Source organism: Podarcis pityusensis, assembly GCF_964106645.2.
Source record: "Podarcis pityusensis genome assembly, chromosome: 16".
Taxonomy (NCBI): Eukaryota; Metazoa; Chordata; class Lepidosauria; order Squamata; family Lacertidae; genus Podarcis; species Podarcis pityusensis.
This window is the reverse complement of record NC_138041.1, coordinates 38,968,960-38,982,425: the sequence shown is the minus strand read 5'-3', so window position 1 is coordinate 38,982,425 and position 13,466 is coordinate 38,968,960. Positions and strand designations below refer to the sequence as shown.

The 13,466-nt window shown below is 44.3% G+C and overlaps 1 protein-coding gene across 3 annotated transcripts; it reads right to left on the bottom strand.

Moving 5' to 3' along the window:
- Positions 1-40: 40 nt before the first annotated feature.
- ANAPC7 (anaphase promoting complex subunit 7) lies at positions 41-11,956 on the bottom strand. Of its 3 annotated transcripts, none has more exons than XM_080985958.1 (11): positions 11,699-11,956; positions 7,589-7,730; positions 6,979-7,098; positions 6,490-6,601; positions 5,366-5,519; positions 4,534-4,676; positions 3,731-3,848; positions 2,624-2,820; positions 2,159-2,383; positions 1,278-1,428; positions 41-1,094 (listed from the first exon to the last, which is right to left on the bottom strand). In XM_080985958.1, the coding sequence occupies exons 1-11, from the start codon at positions 11,797-11,799 to the stop codon at positions 905-907; spliced, it is 1,653 nt and encodes a 550-aa protein (XP_080842084.1). In that variant the 5' UTR covers positions 11,800-11,956; the 3' UTR covers positions 41-904. The 3 variants fall into 3 exon arrangements, with proteins under 3 accessions (XP_080842084.1, XP_080842083.1, XP_080842085.1); XM_080985957.1 differs by having other exon boundaries at positions 7,544-7,730; positions 11,699-11,954; XM_080985959.1 differs by lacking the exons at positions 6,490-6,601; positions 7,589-7,730; positions 11,699-11,956.
- Positions 11,957-13,466: the final 1,510 nt, after the last annotated feature.

The window sequence follows — 13,466 nt, the reverse complement described above, 5'->3', positions numbered from 1 at the left end:
AGTTATTTAACGCAGCCAAATCAAAGTCAGAAGCACAGTATGTTAGCAAGGCTGCTTTTAATAGTCATGTATGCAGGAAAGGATTATGTGGTTTAGATATTGTTAATTGGTATTACCCAGTAAGAAGTAACCTTAAGAACCTTTCACTGGCTGTAATTTCCTCAACGCTGCTCCATTTCACTTTCTCTAATATCCTTACAGAGGCTTAAAAGGAGTGGCACTTGTTAGCACAGAATGTGAAAATAACCAACTATTTCACAGGCCACAATTTCTTGTGCATATGGATTCGTCAGCTATAGAATTGCTCATCAGTTAGGAGCCTGAAGCAGCATGCTTCTATTTTAGAGTGTGCTTGCTAAATATCCTCCACAAAAAACACTGGGGAGGCCAGGAAAAGGCTGGAAAGAAATTTACTGCCCCTGTGTGAGATTCCAGCAGCTTTCTGGAGGAGTTTGTGTATCTAAAGACACTGTACAGGCTTTGCGAATAAAGCCTCTTTTATAAAAGGATATAAAAGCAGCCTACATTTATGCACCACTGGGGATCAAGCATAATGAGTTTACAACATGATTCTGACATCGTTTTAGTCATTAACAAATGTTTGAGAAATGCTTTATATCATTTGAAAGCTTCTAATTTTAGAAATAAGAACTCAAAATTGCTGCTTGGCACGAATGCCTCCCCAGCACTTAAGTTGCTCAGACTTCACCATGAAATAAGGAGCACTGAGAGCATAACACAGAAACAAAAAAGGGGCAGAAGGGGCTGCTTGGATCTTGCCTCAGTCCAGTTCTTGCAGCAGCACACAATGTCCCCTTGGCATTCTTCATTCCAGGGAGAAGAATGTCTTATTGGGCGTCACTCATCAAGGGCTATGGTCCCAGGTTAGTTCAGGAAGGCGATTTTACTGCATGCCAAACCACTGTTCCTGATCAGCCCACTGGGCTGCCTCACTGTCACTGCCTTCTAGGTCACCTTCCTCTCCACTCCCTTCCATGTCATCCACATCTTCCTCCTGGGTGGCATCCGTTGGACTTTCCTCTTTTTCCATTTTCTGCATTCCTTCCAGTGACTTTTGATCATTGGGATCCAAACTGGGGGAACAGAAAGTAAGAGAAAGACATCCTGGAGTCAGGGAGCAGTAGCAAGAACAGGACAGGCTGGCTCACGCACATCTCCATTTCAGCTCAGTGACATCTATCAGCAACCCACAGACAAAACACCTACAACCATCCTTCAACTCATGGCCATCACAACAGGATTTTCCAGAAACTTACCTTAGAGCAATACTGTACTGGTCCATGGCTTCCTGATACTCATTAACAGCCACAAGGAAGTCCCCTAACATTCGATGGAGAATGCAATCACTCTGGTTGGCAAGGGCATTCCTCAGCAAAGCTATTCCATCTTCATATTTCTGTTCTCGGCCTGTCAATAAGAAGGGTTATTTCAAGCTATTTATGTTGAGGCTATCACCCGAAAAAGAAATCAGAACTGATTAACTGTATGAGGCTTTATTTTAATTTGCAGAAGTATAGATGCCTCACAGCCAAAAGCTGATCTTGCTTTTTTATCTTGCACAACAAGATAAAAATAAGAAAAAACACAGAACTCTATGCACCCAGCAAACTAAAACCATTTCTGCAATTATGCATTCAGATACACATTTTTTGCAGTTAGGTTTTCAGAGGAGGAAACAGTTTGTTTCAGAGGATGCCGAGATTGTGTCTTCCTGTGACATATACAAGAAGTTGCCATCGTCATCACCCTTCTCCTGTGACAGAGAAGGAAGAATGCCTATTCTGAACCACCTAATCACCTATGGATTTGCAAACACTTTGAATTTTAAAGAGACACGTTAAAAAATATCAATTTAAAGAAAATGACAAAAACCTGCATCTCCAGTTCAAATGACTTCTTGCCAAAATGGAAAGCTCGAAATGTAATGAGTAATTCAAGATGGGCATTTTCAGCTGGTTGTTCGCAACAGGAGTGAGAGGGTGCTGTAAGTCTGATTATGGCTATAGTATGGAGAGATGTGGGTGAAAATTGCTGCCTTCCACAATCTTCGAGACTTGGTGGGGGTTGCATCTGCATACATCTCTATTCATGCTGAATAAGACTAGCACACAAGAAAAGAGGAGGGGGAAAGACTTACTGAGAAGTTCTGCCTTCTTTACCACTGCTTTGATGTAATCAGGGCGCTGTGTCAGTGCTTTGTCCAGCAATGTCTTTGCTTTCTCCTGTGCAACAGGATCTTCCAGACAAACAGTTGCCAGGAGGGTAAGTGTCTGTGCGTTGGCTCCCAGGGTTTTGTAGACATTGTTAGCCATGACTGTGGCTTCACGAAGACCATTGGATGCTAAGTAGCATTCAATGAGGCCTGAGGGTCAGAGACAAAAGTCATATTTGAGAGAATATTTGCTTTTTTTCAAAACCAGCGCTCATCTAAACAATGGTCACCGAATTTAGCACAGTAGGCTGACAGTTCACGACTTTAAGGTGGGGTCTTGGCATGTCAGAAAGACATCTTAGTGGTGACAGTCATATGTGGGCCTATAGAAATTTTCATTTCACCAGCAGGTTTAACAACTGTTTGGAGAAGTCCGTCCTTTTTACTTGCCTTCATAGCAGTCCAGCCTGCAAGGGGCAAGCCGTATCGCTTCACGGAAGTGGATGATTGCCTCTTGCACTCTCCCCATGTTCCGAAGAGCAGCGCCTTTCAGCAGCAAAGCCTGCACACTATTGCTGTTCAGCTGAATGGCTTTGGCTCCTAAATATAGGGCACGGGAATAGCGCTTGCTGTAGAAGCTATGACACCTGCAGAACGAAGGGGGAATTGTGGTTAACATGCTCAATCTGTTCCACCTCAAGAGGACAAGCAGAGAGTTTTTCAGCCATGGCAGCATTGTCATTGTATTATTAAAGGGTGTGGGCAGAACACCTTGCCAAAGTAGGATGGGCTATTCTGTTATAGACCCACAGCACCCCCAACTCCTACAACCTTCCATTTCAATTACTTTTGATGATGGGGCGGGGGGAATATACTCTCTCTCTCTCTCTCTCTCTCTCTCTCTCACACACACACACACACACACACACACACACACACACACACAGAGGAATAATGTGTTCTATCTAATGAAAGCGGAAATGCCTATTGCTATCAGGAAATGTAATTTTAGCTTCAGCATTCTGAAATGTGACCTACTTTTTAGTGATGCCTCCAAAGTAATGAAACACATTAATAATTTTCTACTGTAGACAACCAGCTTTTAGATACCACAACAAAGTGTTTTTTAAGGGAAGATTTTAAGTAGGTTTTGTAATTTTTGTAATCTGCCTTGAGCAGTGTTGCTGAGAAGGCAGTGTTACAAAATATACTAAAGGCTATTTAGCTCCCTGCAGAATTTTATTTCAGACAGTGGCTTTGGATATTTTTGGATCCAACACCTCTTCGAATTTCAAGAATAGCAAGATGTGCTTTGAAAGTGGCATTTCAATAGTATGCCAGTTAGGGAGACTCCAGGACATCTTACACAAAGCTTTGGTCAAACTCCCACAGACTTCAGTGAATTCACCAACTCCATGTCAGTCAAGATTTTGCTGCCCGACACTAAGCCATTAGCAATAAACCCAAGATCATCTGACTCTCCTCATTAATAGGGTAGATTCTGCCTTCAGAAAGTTCAACATAAAAGCCAAACAGGAGCAAGAAGCAGCCCATTACCCTGATACCACCCACGGCTCAGCATGCTGGTCAGAAATATTGAAGAGCCGGCAGCCGAGATTCTCCACATCCTCCAGGCGACCCTCGCGGGCTAACAAGTAGCCATATACATCCATCCCTAAAGACAAAGCATGAAGGAGTTGGACACACACACAAAAGCTACAAAGGAAAAAAGATCAAGGAAAACTAGAGGACAAGACTGTTCACATCTTTCACCTAAAAGGCAGGAACAGTGCTTAGATCCAAATGTTTTCTCAACTACTATATTCTATACAGGTATTCAAAATGAAGATTCAAAAATATTTTCCATAAAACTGGTTGCTCCAGTTCTAATCAGTTGTCATGTAATTTCCACATTATTTGGAGCTCCACAGTGATTCAAATGTGCAATTTGTGGGGCAAACAAACAGCAGACCTGCCATTCAAAGGAATCCCATTGTATTTCATTGACGTAATGCTGTTGTTGCATCAGCTGTTTACAATATAAATGTGTCTTCAACCAATTACAAGTGTTTTTGAGGTTTAATCATTTCTGATTTTAGTTAAGTGTAAGGACAGAAGGAAAAAATCCCTCTCTTTGCCTCATTTGTACTAGTTTTTCTTTCAATCTTACCAACAAAAAATAAACTAGTGAGAATTTTTTGCTCTGTTAAAAATATAGTTAAGGTTGCAGTACTACAAATACCTACATGGGAATTCAGTAGGATGTTTTTCTGAATAAACATGCATAGGATTGAACTATAAAAGTTGAATACAGAATACAAATTATTCTAACAAGCTCTCCATATTTTCTAGAGACTTACCTTTTATCAAATAAGGATCCAACATTTGCGCCTGTTCAAATTTTAGAATTGCGTTCTTATTGTCACCCGCTCTGAAATAAAGATCAGCTAAGCTCCCTAGTATATCCACATTGTCCCTCAGCAGTGACTTTTTCTCCAGCGAGCTTTTGTGGGAAGAACAAATTGAAAGAGAAGATCAACATATTGGAACCTCTTGGAGCATTTTTATTCTATTTTATGGGAAAAGGTACATTTCCTTAAGGCAAACATATCTACATGTCACAATCTATCTTTCTCTACTACAGCACCTCTAGAATCAGAGCATCTTCCACCCAAAGAGGATTAAAAGGAAGGGCATGAGACAAATCAAGTCAGTAAGAGAAAGGTGTACGCTTTGCTTTCTTTCACAGTGGAACATCTCCAAATAATACTTGGACTGCACACACTCCTCTAACAACATTAAGAATGCAACCACAATCAACTTGTTTCTAGGTCAGCTTGGTGCCCATGGGGTATAGACTTCTTTGCCCATGGTAGGAGGGGAGGGGCCCCCCGCTGCTGCAGCTGTGCAACCTGGTAAGCCATGCAACTCTGGCTTTGGGGAGGGGGCATGGGGGGCAGCGGCTGTGGCACCTTCAACAGCATGGCTAATAGTTGACCACAGGTTCCCCATCCCTGTTTTAAAAGACACATGTATGTGGGATTTAAATTCCATGAGCATTCAAACACTTAGCATTGTAACTGTCTAGCTGCAAAGGGGAAATAGCCTTCAATACCCAAGTAGTATATCTTACAAGATGCCAGGCTAGAGGTTCTTTGAGAAAGCTCATTTGCATTTGCTCTAGATTCTTACCAGATGGTGTTGATTGCTCTGGTATTATCACCTGTGTGCACAAATGCGTATGCCTTGATCCAGACTGAAAGCCAGTCCAAGTTTGGGACACTCTGGATTACATTCATTGTCATGGAAGCGACTTCTGCACCTTTCACTGAGAGCGACAGCAAGCCTAAATGAGAAGCAACAGCTGTTGTGACCACCATTTTGACAAAATGTTCTTGGTAGTTGCAAGGAAATTAAGTGCTCAGGCACCGACAACAGCAGATCATTGACCAAAGACTGGAGAACCTGTGATCCTCCAAATGTTGCTGGATCAGTGTTAGAAACTGAGATATGAAAGCTAGGAGCTAAATGGCACCTTAAACCTAGGCTATGTGTGCAACAACGGAATGTCTAGGCAAGCTTTTTTAATAACAAGAATACAAAGCTAAAAATGAATGAACTGCAACTAAAATATTTTGTTCATTTTTCACATGATCTAGTCCTTCCCCTGCCCACCCCCCTAATATTCTTAAGAGGATCTCTTCTCCAGTCTTCAGAGAGTAGCTGGAAATGGGGAGGCAGAAAAAGGTCTTCCTTTCCTTCCACTCTGCAGTTTTAATCTGAAATCTTAGGTGCAGTACTGCGCCCAGAGCTCAGAAACTGCTCGGGCTAATGAAATTCCATGTGGCAAAAAGCACCTAGAACAATGGGAGTTTTGAGCAGCGCTGGACTACAACTCCTATAAGTCCCAGCCAACATGGCCATTGGTAAGCGATGAGAACTGACCACCAACAACATCTGAAGAGTCAGAGGTTCCCTACTGCTGGATTACAGTGATCAAGTCCTGCAGACAGGTGCATTTTGTAAAACTTATCCACACCAATTGTCTTGCCATCTCTAGCACCACACTCCTCCCTCAGATCAGAAAGAGCACTGCAGTGCTATTGTTACTGCCTCTCCCAGCCCTTACGTCTTCTAAGACACAATATATGCAGTCATAACAAGCACCCCTTTAATGTTGTAACTCATGAGGAGGCCAATGGCGGACTGCACTAATTCATATTTTGTTCACCTGCCCATGCTAAGACTGTTCAGATATGCCAACGTCTCAATCACAATTTTCAACAATAATCATTGATCAGAAGAAAAGTGGCTACCTAGGATGGCATCAAGGGCTAGTGGGCACTGCCTCAGCACTTCTTTGTAACTCGTCACAGAAGAGCGTTCCTGACCTGCCTTCTTGTACAAATTTGCCAGCATCATGTTAATCTGCAACCCACAGAAATCCAGTGATGAGAACAATCATGTTTTAATGTTGACATAAGACATAACATTTTGCACCACTTTGGATCTGTTAATTCCACCTGTTGATGCACAACTCTCTGGGCTTGCAGTTATTAACGGCAAGTTTTTACCTTTATTCAAAAAACCTGGGGATTTGTGTCAGCCAAAGGGTGTTCGAAGAATGGGTTGTATTCCGTACTAGTTTTCCTGAGGGTAGATCCTCTGAGACACATGGCTGTCTTAGGTCCATTGATGTCAATGGATTTATTGAGTAGGAATAGCACTGGTTACAACCCTATAAATTGTATCCATATCTCAGCCAAAGGCTCCCAAGGAGCATAACTTAGCTAGGAAAGTACTACCTTTGGGGTTCTCTGTCTTGAAGGGATTCCATCAAGTATAGCAATAGCATCTTTGTCTTGCTTCAGCATTGTATAGCACTCCGCCATTTTGTACTTCACTTCAATTTCAGAAGGCAGGCACTAAAAAGACAACATACAAAATACAACAGTGGTCCAATAACATCTGGAGGGCCACAAGTTCCCCACCCTGATATATGGAGAGGATAGTCAAGATCTAGGAAAGACCAAGTTGTGTGTTGTAGGGTGCTTGGGGCTGTCAGAGGTAATCTGTACTTTTCAGGAGTTTACTCCAAGGCTGGGACACTTTCCACATACGTTATGAAGGAAAACTACAAGACCATAACATCTTTCTTAGGCTTCCAAGTATCTGCCACCCCATTCTGTCTATTCAAGGCGAGTGTTAAATCACATTCAATTATATATTTAATTTCTCCCAGAACTCACATGAGGAAAAAACTTTTCAGATATAAATGAATTCATATCTTTTGCCATGTATAATAAACAGTGAATGCAAGACTCTTGCACTGAGGCACCAAGCTATAATCAGAATTTAAGCTATGAACACCTGGCTCTGAGGAGCAGATGCAGCATTCCCAGTTGAGGGTCTCACTTTTGAAGTTTTACTCAGTGCTTTCTTCTGCTGCAAAGCCATTGTATACTTGCTGACAGCATTTCTATATTCCTTGTCATGGAAGAGAGAATCTGCGTGATATACAAGAAGCTGATACTTCTGCGATGGAGAAAATAACTCACTGTAAGAAACACAAGACAAACCAGTGTTAGCTGACCACATGAGGAAATCCTGGAGCAAACATCCCTGAACTACTGAAAGGTGAAAACAATAAACAGAAACGAGTCTGTATTCAGAAACCACCTGTCCATTCCATTTTCTGACTATGCAATGCTATCCTACAATGACAGCATTAAGCATCCCCAAAATCTATAAAGTTGCTAAACTTTATCTGTCATCCAGGAAACTATGAACTTACCAGGTGACCTTAAGCAAACTATTATTTCAAGATACCTCTTCCAACTATTATTATTTATTAAATTTCTATACCACCCTTTATCTGAAGGTAACAGAGCAGTTTATTAGTAGTACTATTAGTATTACAAATAGGGAGGGACCTACTGTGGTACCTTGGTTTACGAACTTAATCCGTTCCAGAGTCCCATTCTTAAACCAAAGCGTTCTTAAAGCAAGGCATGCTTTCCCATAGCAGTGGGGGACTCAATTTACAAATGGAACACACTCAACAGGAAGCGAAACATGTTCTGCTTCCAAGGCAAAGTTCACAAACCAAAACATCTACTTCTGGGGTTGCAGCATTCTTAATCCAAGTTGTTCATAAACTAAGCTGTTCTTAAACCAAAGTACCACTGTACTTCTAAAGCTTTTGTAAGATTTACTGGGATAACAACTATAAAGAGCTTTGATAAAGCATCACATGAACGCTATCATGCTTGGTTGGCATCCATCTGTCTCGGGAGACAATGGAGGAGTGAGCCTTTGGGGGTGAGGTCAAGCTGCTGGAAGGTTGCAGTGCCCGCTGTGGCTGTAGAGACAGATGCGGGAGACACATGTTTTGCTGCAGTTGGGGCAGATGAAGGCGTTCAGTTGTGATGCTGCAAATGCACCATGGCGTTTCTTTTCTTTGCACTCCTCCAAGTGGTCATTTCTCCTCTGGTCACTGCTATGGATACACAACATGACTGCCTGTCTACTGTGAAGTTCACTGGATGACCATGGGTAAGCCAGCCACTCGCTCTCCACTCTCTGAGCCTAACCTACTCTACAGAATTCTTGTGAAGATAAATGGAAAGGTGTGTGTCCCTGAGCCAACTGTCCCTGTTGGTGCCTTTTGCACTGATGCTGAAGATGCCTTTTTAAAATATACTAGTATTCTATAGGATTCAACTCATTTCCAAGGTCTCTTGCACTTAAACCCGTGAGAGGAGAGAAGGGTGAAGCACATGTACATTGAGATACCATGCAGTGCACAGCTTGCCATTTCACACACGCCACAGGCCTTCAAATGTATTGGAACTACCAATAACCCACGGTAGGGAAATTATGTTTTTGATGGTCTAATTCTTAACCCAAAGTACCAGCGCCCTCTAGGCTTTTAAATCAGTACAGTGGTGCCTCACAAGACGAAATTAATCCGTTCCGCAAGTCTCTTCGTCGTCTTGCGAAACACGGCTATTAGCGGCTTAGCGGCTATTAACGGCTTAGCGGCTTTAAGAAAAAGGAAACAAACTCGCAAGAACTCGCAAGACGTTTCGTCTTGCGAAGCAAGCCCATAGGGAAATTTGTCTTGCGGAACGACTCAAAAAACGGAAAACTCTTTCGTCCAGCGAGTTTTTCGTCTTGCGAGGCATTCGTCTTGCGGGGCACCACTGTATGGGTAGGTGTAGCTAGCATGTCAGTTATTTCAACAAAAATCAAAAAGTCTTGTAGCACCTTAAATTCTAAACAGGTTGATTAAATGAGCTTAATCTTTTGAGAATACATTCATTTGTGCTTAGTTAATGTAAAGATGCCCAAAAACTGTTTAAATACATGCAGCACAGGCCTATGGATGTTTACTGGGATTTACTACTGTGTTTAGGAAGTGTGCAACAAACTGCAGCCTGAACAGATTTAGTGTAGTCCTCTTAATTAGCTGCGTGAAGTATTATCAGCAGTCATTGGGTATCAGAATTGGCACTACTGCAGGTGCCACATAATACCTGTTCTTCTAACTCTGGTCATTTAGTGTGGCAGCACAAGCATTTTGGATCTCCCTGCCTATTGAAGTCAAGCAGGCGCCATCACTGCTCGCTTTGCGGCACCTGCTAACAACATTCCTGTTTAGACAAGCCTACCCAGATGCTTAGAAAGTTGCGGCAATTTTAATCTGCTTTAGTATTTTAACCTTTGTATGTTTTAAAGTCTGGTTGTGAATTTTTCTTGATTTTACTGTTTTGTCTTCTGTAAACCACTCTGAGGTTTTTTTTACAATGACGTAATGTATAATTTTTATGAAATAAATAAACACTATAAAGAAAGATGGAAGAGGGAAAATGGGGCCAAACAACTGAAAAAATGAAAAAGCTACCATCCATGAAGTTCTTTTAATAGTGCGATCCTAAATGTGTCTAGGTAAAGGTAAAGGTACCCCTGCCCGTACGGGCCAGTCTTGCCAGACTCTGGGGTTGTGGCGCTCATCTCACTCTATAGGCTGGGACCCAGCGCTGTCCGCAGACACTTCCGGGTCACGTGGCCAGCGTGACAAGCTGCATCTGGCAAGCTAGCGCAGCACACGGAACGCCGTTTACCTTCCCGCTAGGTAAGCGGTCCCTATTTATCTACTTGCACCCGGGGGTGCTATCAAACTGCTAGGTTGGCAGGCGCTGGGACCGAGCAACAGAAGTGCACCCCGCTGCGGGGATTCGAACCGCTGACCATGCGATCGGCAAGTCCTAGGCGCTGAGGTTTTAACCACAGCGCCACCCGCGTCCTATCTAAATGTGTCTACCTAGAAGTAAACCCTGTGGAATTCAATAGGGCTTACTCCCAAGTAAACAGGGTTTGTAGGATGGAGCTTAACTCTCCTCTGTGTCTGCAGGCAGGTCGTATTTCCTGCAAAAAATGTGGCACTGATTGCAGTCATTCATTACAGACTCCAGGGCTAGGGAGACCTAGGTTCAAATCCCCACTTGGCATCCTACTCACTGGGTGACCTCAGGCCAGGGCCAGAGAGCCTATGGCCCTCCAGACATTGCAATTTAATTTCTGATGTGCTTTTTTGCTGTTACTGGTGTGTATGTGTGTGTGTGTGTGTGCATCTTTATCATTAAAGACCTCATTGTGACTTATGTGGGGGCTGCTTCAATTTTGCTGCATACTTACCTAGATGGTTTTAATTTACTGCTCATGCCTACTTTCTGTTATATTTTTGCAGTTACGTAAATCTTGAGTGCAGTTTTAACTATGGGAAGGGCAGCATGCAAACAGAACGGTGATGAAGAAGCTGCAAGGCTCCCTCCTCTCTTTTTCTTCACTTCATCAAGCCAAAATGGTGGGAGTTGGGGGCCCAGTCGACATTTGGGGAGCCACAGGTTCCCCACCTCACACTCTCAGCACAGCCCCAGCCTACGTCACTTGGCTCCTTTATTATTATTATTAATTATTATTATTATTAAGGATTTGACTTCACTCCCAAAGGCAAACTCTTCCATTGTCTCACAGGCAGATGGATGCCATTGCCAACCAACAATCTATTGTTAACAATTATAACAAAAGAAAGGGGGGAAACGAAACTATAAGGAGGGGGCACAAAATGGGTGCAACTGCAAATGGGTTTTTGTTCTTGTCATGTATTTTGTGTTTTTATTTTATCTCGTATTTTTATGTGGCGAACTGCCCTGAGATCTACAGATGAAGGGCGGTTTACAAAAGAAAGCAGAGTCCCGGGCGTGTGACGAGGGCTGCCTTGAATGTCACCTTTAAAAAGGGACAGGAGGCCCCGGCCCTTCCCGCTCGAAGCCTCGGGTCAGGCGCGCTTTCGCCCAACCTGGCCGGGGTGTCGTGACGGCGGGGGAAGCGAGGGAGCGGAGGCGGAGCGGGATGGCGCCGCTCGGTCGGGGGGGGGGGGAGTTGGAGGACGGGGAAGCGCGAGGGAAACGAGCCCTTTGGGGCTGCAGTTACGCTGCCGCCTCCCTCCCACCAACTCACGGGTTGTTGCCGCTCATGGTGAGCAGAAGCCCACTGAGGAGCCGCACGTTGGAGTGGAGCCCGGCGGCCGCCATCTCCCGCACATGGTCTACCACGCTCATCGCCGCGGGCGAGCCGAGAGAAGGGCGAAGGAGGAGGAGGAGGAGGAGGCGGCGGCGGCGGCGGCGGCAGCTACGAACTCGGCGGCAGGGAAAGCTCCGGGTCGCCTCAGGAACTCTAAAATGGCGCCTCTCCGAGGGGTCCTCGCGGAGAAGGCAGCCATGACACCCGCGCAGAAAACGCCATTGCACAAAGCGCCAGCCCGACGGGGGGGGGGTAGGGGCTGCCCGCGACGTTCGCCTGCGTAGAATATGACCCAGTTATTCATCGCAGGAGCCGCAGCTCTAACTCTGGACTCGCTATGCGCTTTTAAAAAAAGATATGCTGTATATTCTTGTTCACGCAGAAAAGCGCGATAAGAAATGAGGCGTTAGTGTGGACACCCTCCGCTAGCTAAGACCATTAGACTAGAGAGGGGGCGGTGAAAGAAAGGCCTGAGCATGCGCGTTAGGCGCCACTGCTGTACCTCCAAAGCCGCAGGCAGCCCAGGCAGAGGGCGAGCGAGAAAATATCTGAGCATGCGCGTTAGGTACCCCCAGCTACGCCTCAGCTTGGTACAAACCCCTTTGGCGGATTTTACCCACATTTCAATATAAAAGGCACGCCATTGGTGGAGGTCCAACACTGCTCGTCTTGAATTTGATCCACCATAGGGCTTTCTCCTAAGATTTCACTGCTAAAACACAACTGTAGAACATTAATAAGTAAAGGGGAGACGTTAATATAAAACAAGGAACCATAGCTGTCAACTTACAGATTTGAAAATAAGGGACCAGCAGCCAAAATAAGGGACCTGCAGCCTCACCTGTTCCAGGCTGGAGTCTTCCTGTCCTCCTGCAGGCTGGTCAAACTCATGCTGGGTAGCTTCGAGAACACTGTGCAGCCAACTTTGTAACCAGAGGTTCAAATGAATAGAATCTGAATCACATGCACCACAAGGCCTACACAGCCTCAACTTAAGATGGCTCCCCAGCCTGGCTTTGCACTGCAAAGTTTGCAGCAGCACGTGCAACAAAATGGCGTCCAGCATTCAAAAAACCCCTCAGCTTGCATTAACTAGCCACACATAAGGAATGCAAGCTCCACTCCCCGGTCATTCTTAGACTTATTGGGTGAGTAACACAGCCAAGCAACACAGTTGGAGCCTCCCTCCTCCCTGGCCGGCAGGGAGGGAGGGAGAGGAGCTGCTTCCTTTGAAATTTAAGGGACATCATTTAAGGGACATTCAAGGGACATCCATCAATAAGGGACAGTAGTGGGACATGGCGCTGGAATAAGGGACTGTCCCTTCAAATAAGGGACACTTGACAGCTATGCATGGAACAGGAAGGTAAAAATCAGCTACTAAAAAGCTGCACAAATTAAAAACGTTGAAAAGATAAAAATTCCCTGAGACAAAGCCTCTTGTGAGGTGGGTTCCTCAAGAGTAAGAACATCAGAGTCCTGCTGGATCAGACCAAAGATCCCATCTAGTCTAGCATCATTTAAATATATTTGGTTATGGAGGCACATTTCTTGCTTAGCTTTGTTGCAGGATTTCATTATATTTATACCCAAAGAGCTCAGTCTGGGGTGCATGCTTCTCTTTTCCCGTTTTATCCTCACAACCACCCTGGGAGGTAGGCCAGGCTGAGGGTCTGTAACTGGCCCAACGTCACTCAGTGAACTT

What these genes read in the sequence shown, in the direction of transcription:
- ANAPC7 (XM_080985957.1), bottom strand. Translation starts at nt 11,799, where the DNA reads ATGAGCGTGGTAGACCATGTGCGGGAGATGGCGGCCGCCGGGCTCCAC. An exon ending in ACCATGAGCGGCAACAACCC is followed by an intron (nt 7,731 to 11,698) that starts GTGAGTTGGTGG and finishes TGTTTCTTACAG; the next exon opens with TGAGTTATTTTCTCCATCGC. An exon ending in AAAGAAGGCAGAACTTCTCA is followed by an intron (nt 1,429 to 2,158) that starts GTAAGTCTTTCC and finishes TCTTATTGACAG; the next exon opens with GCCGAGAACAGAAATATGAA.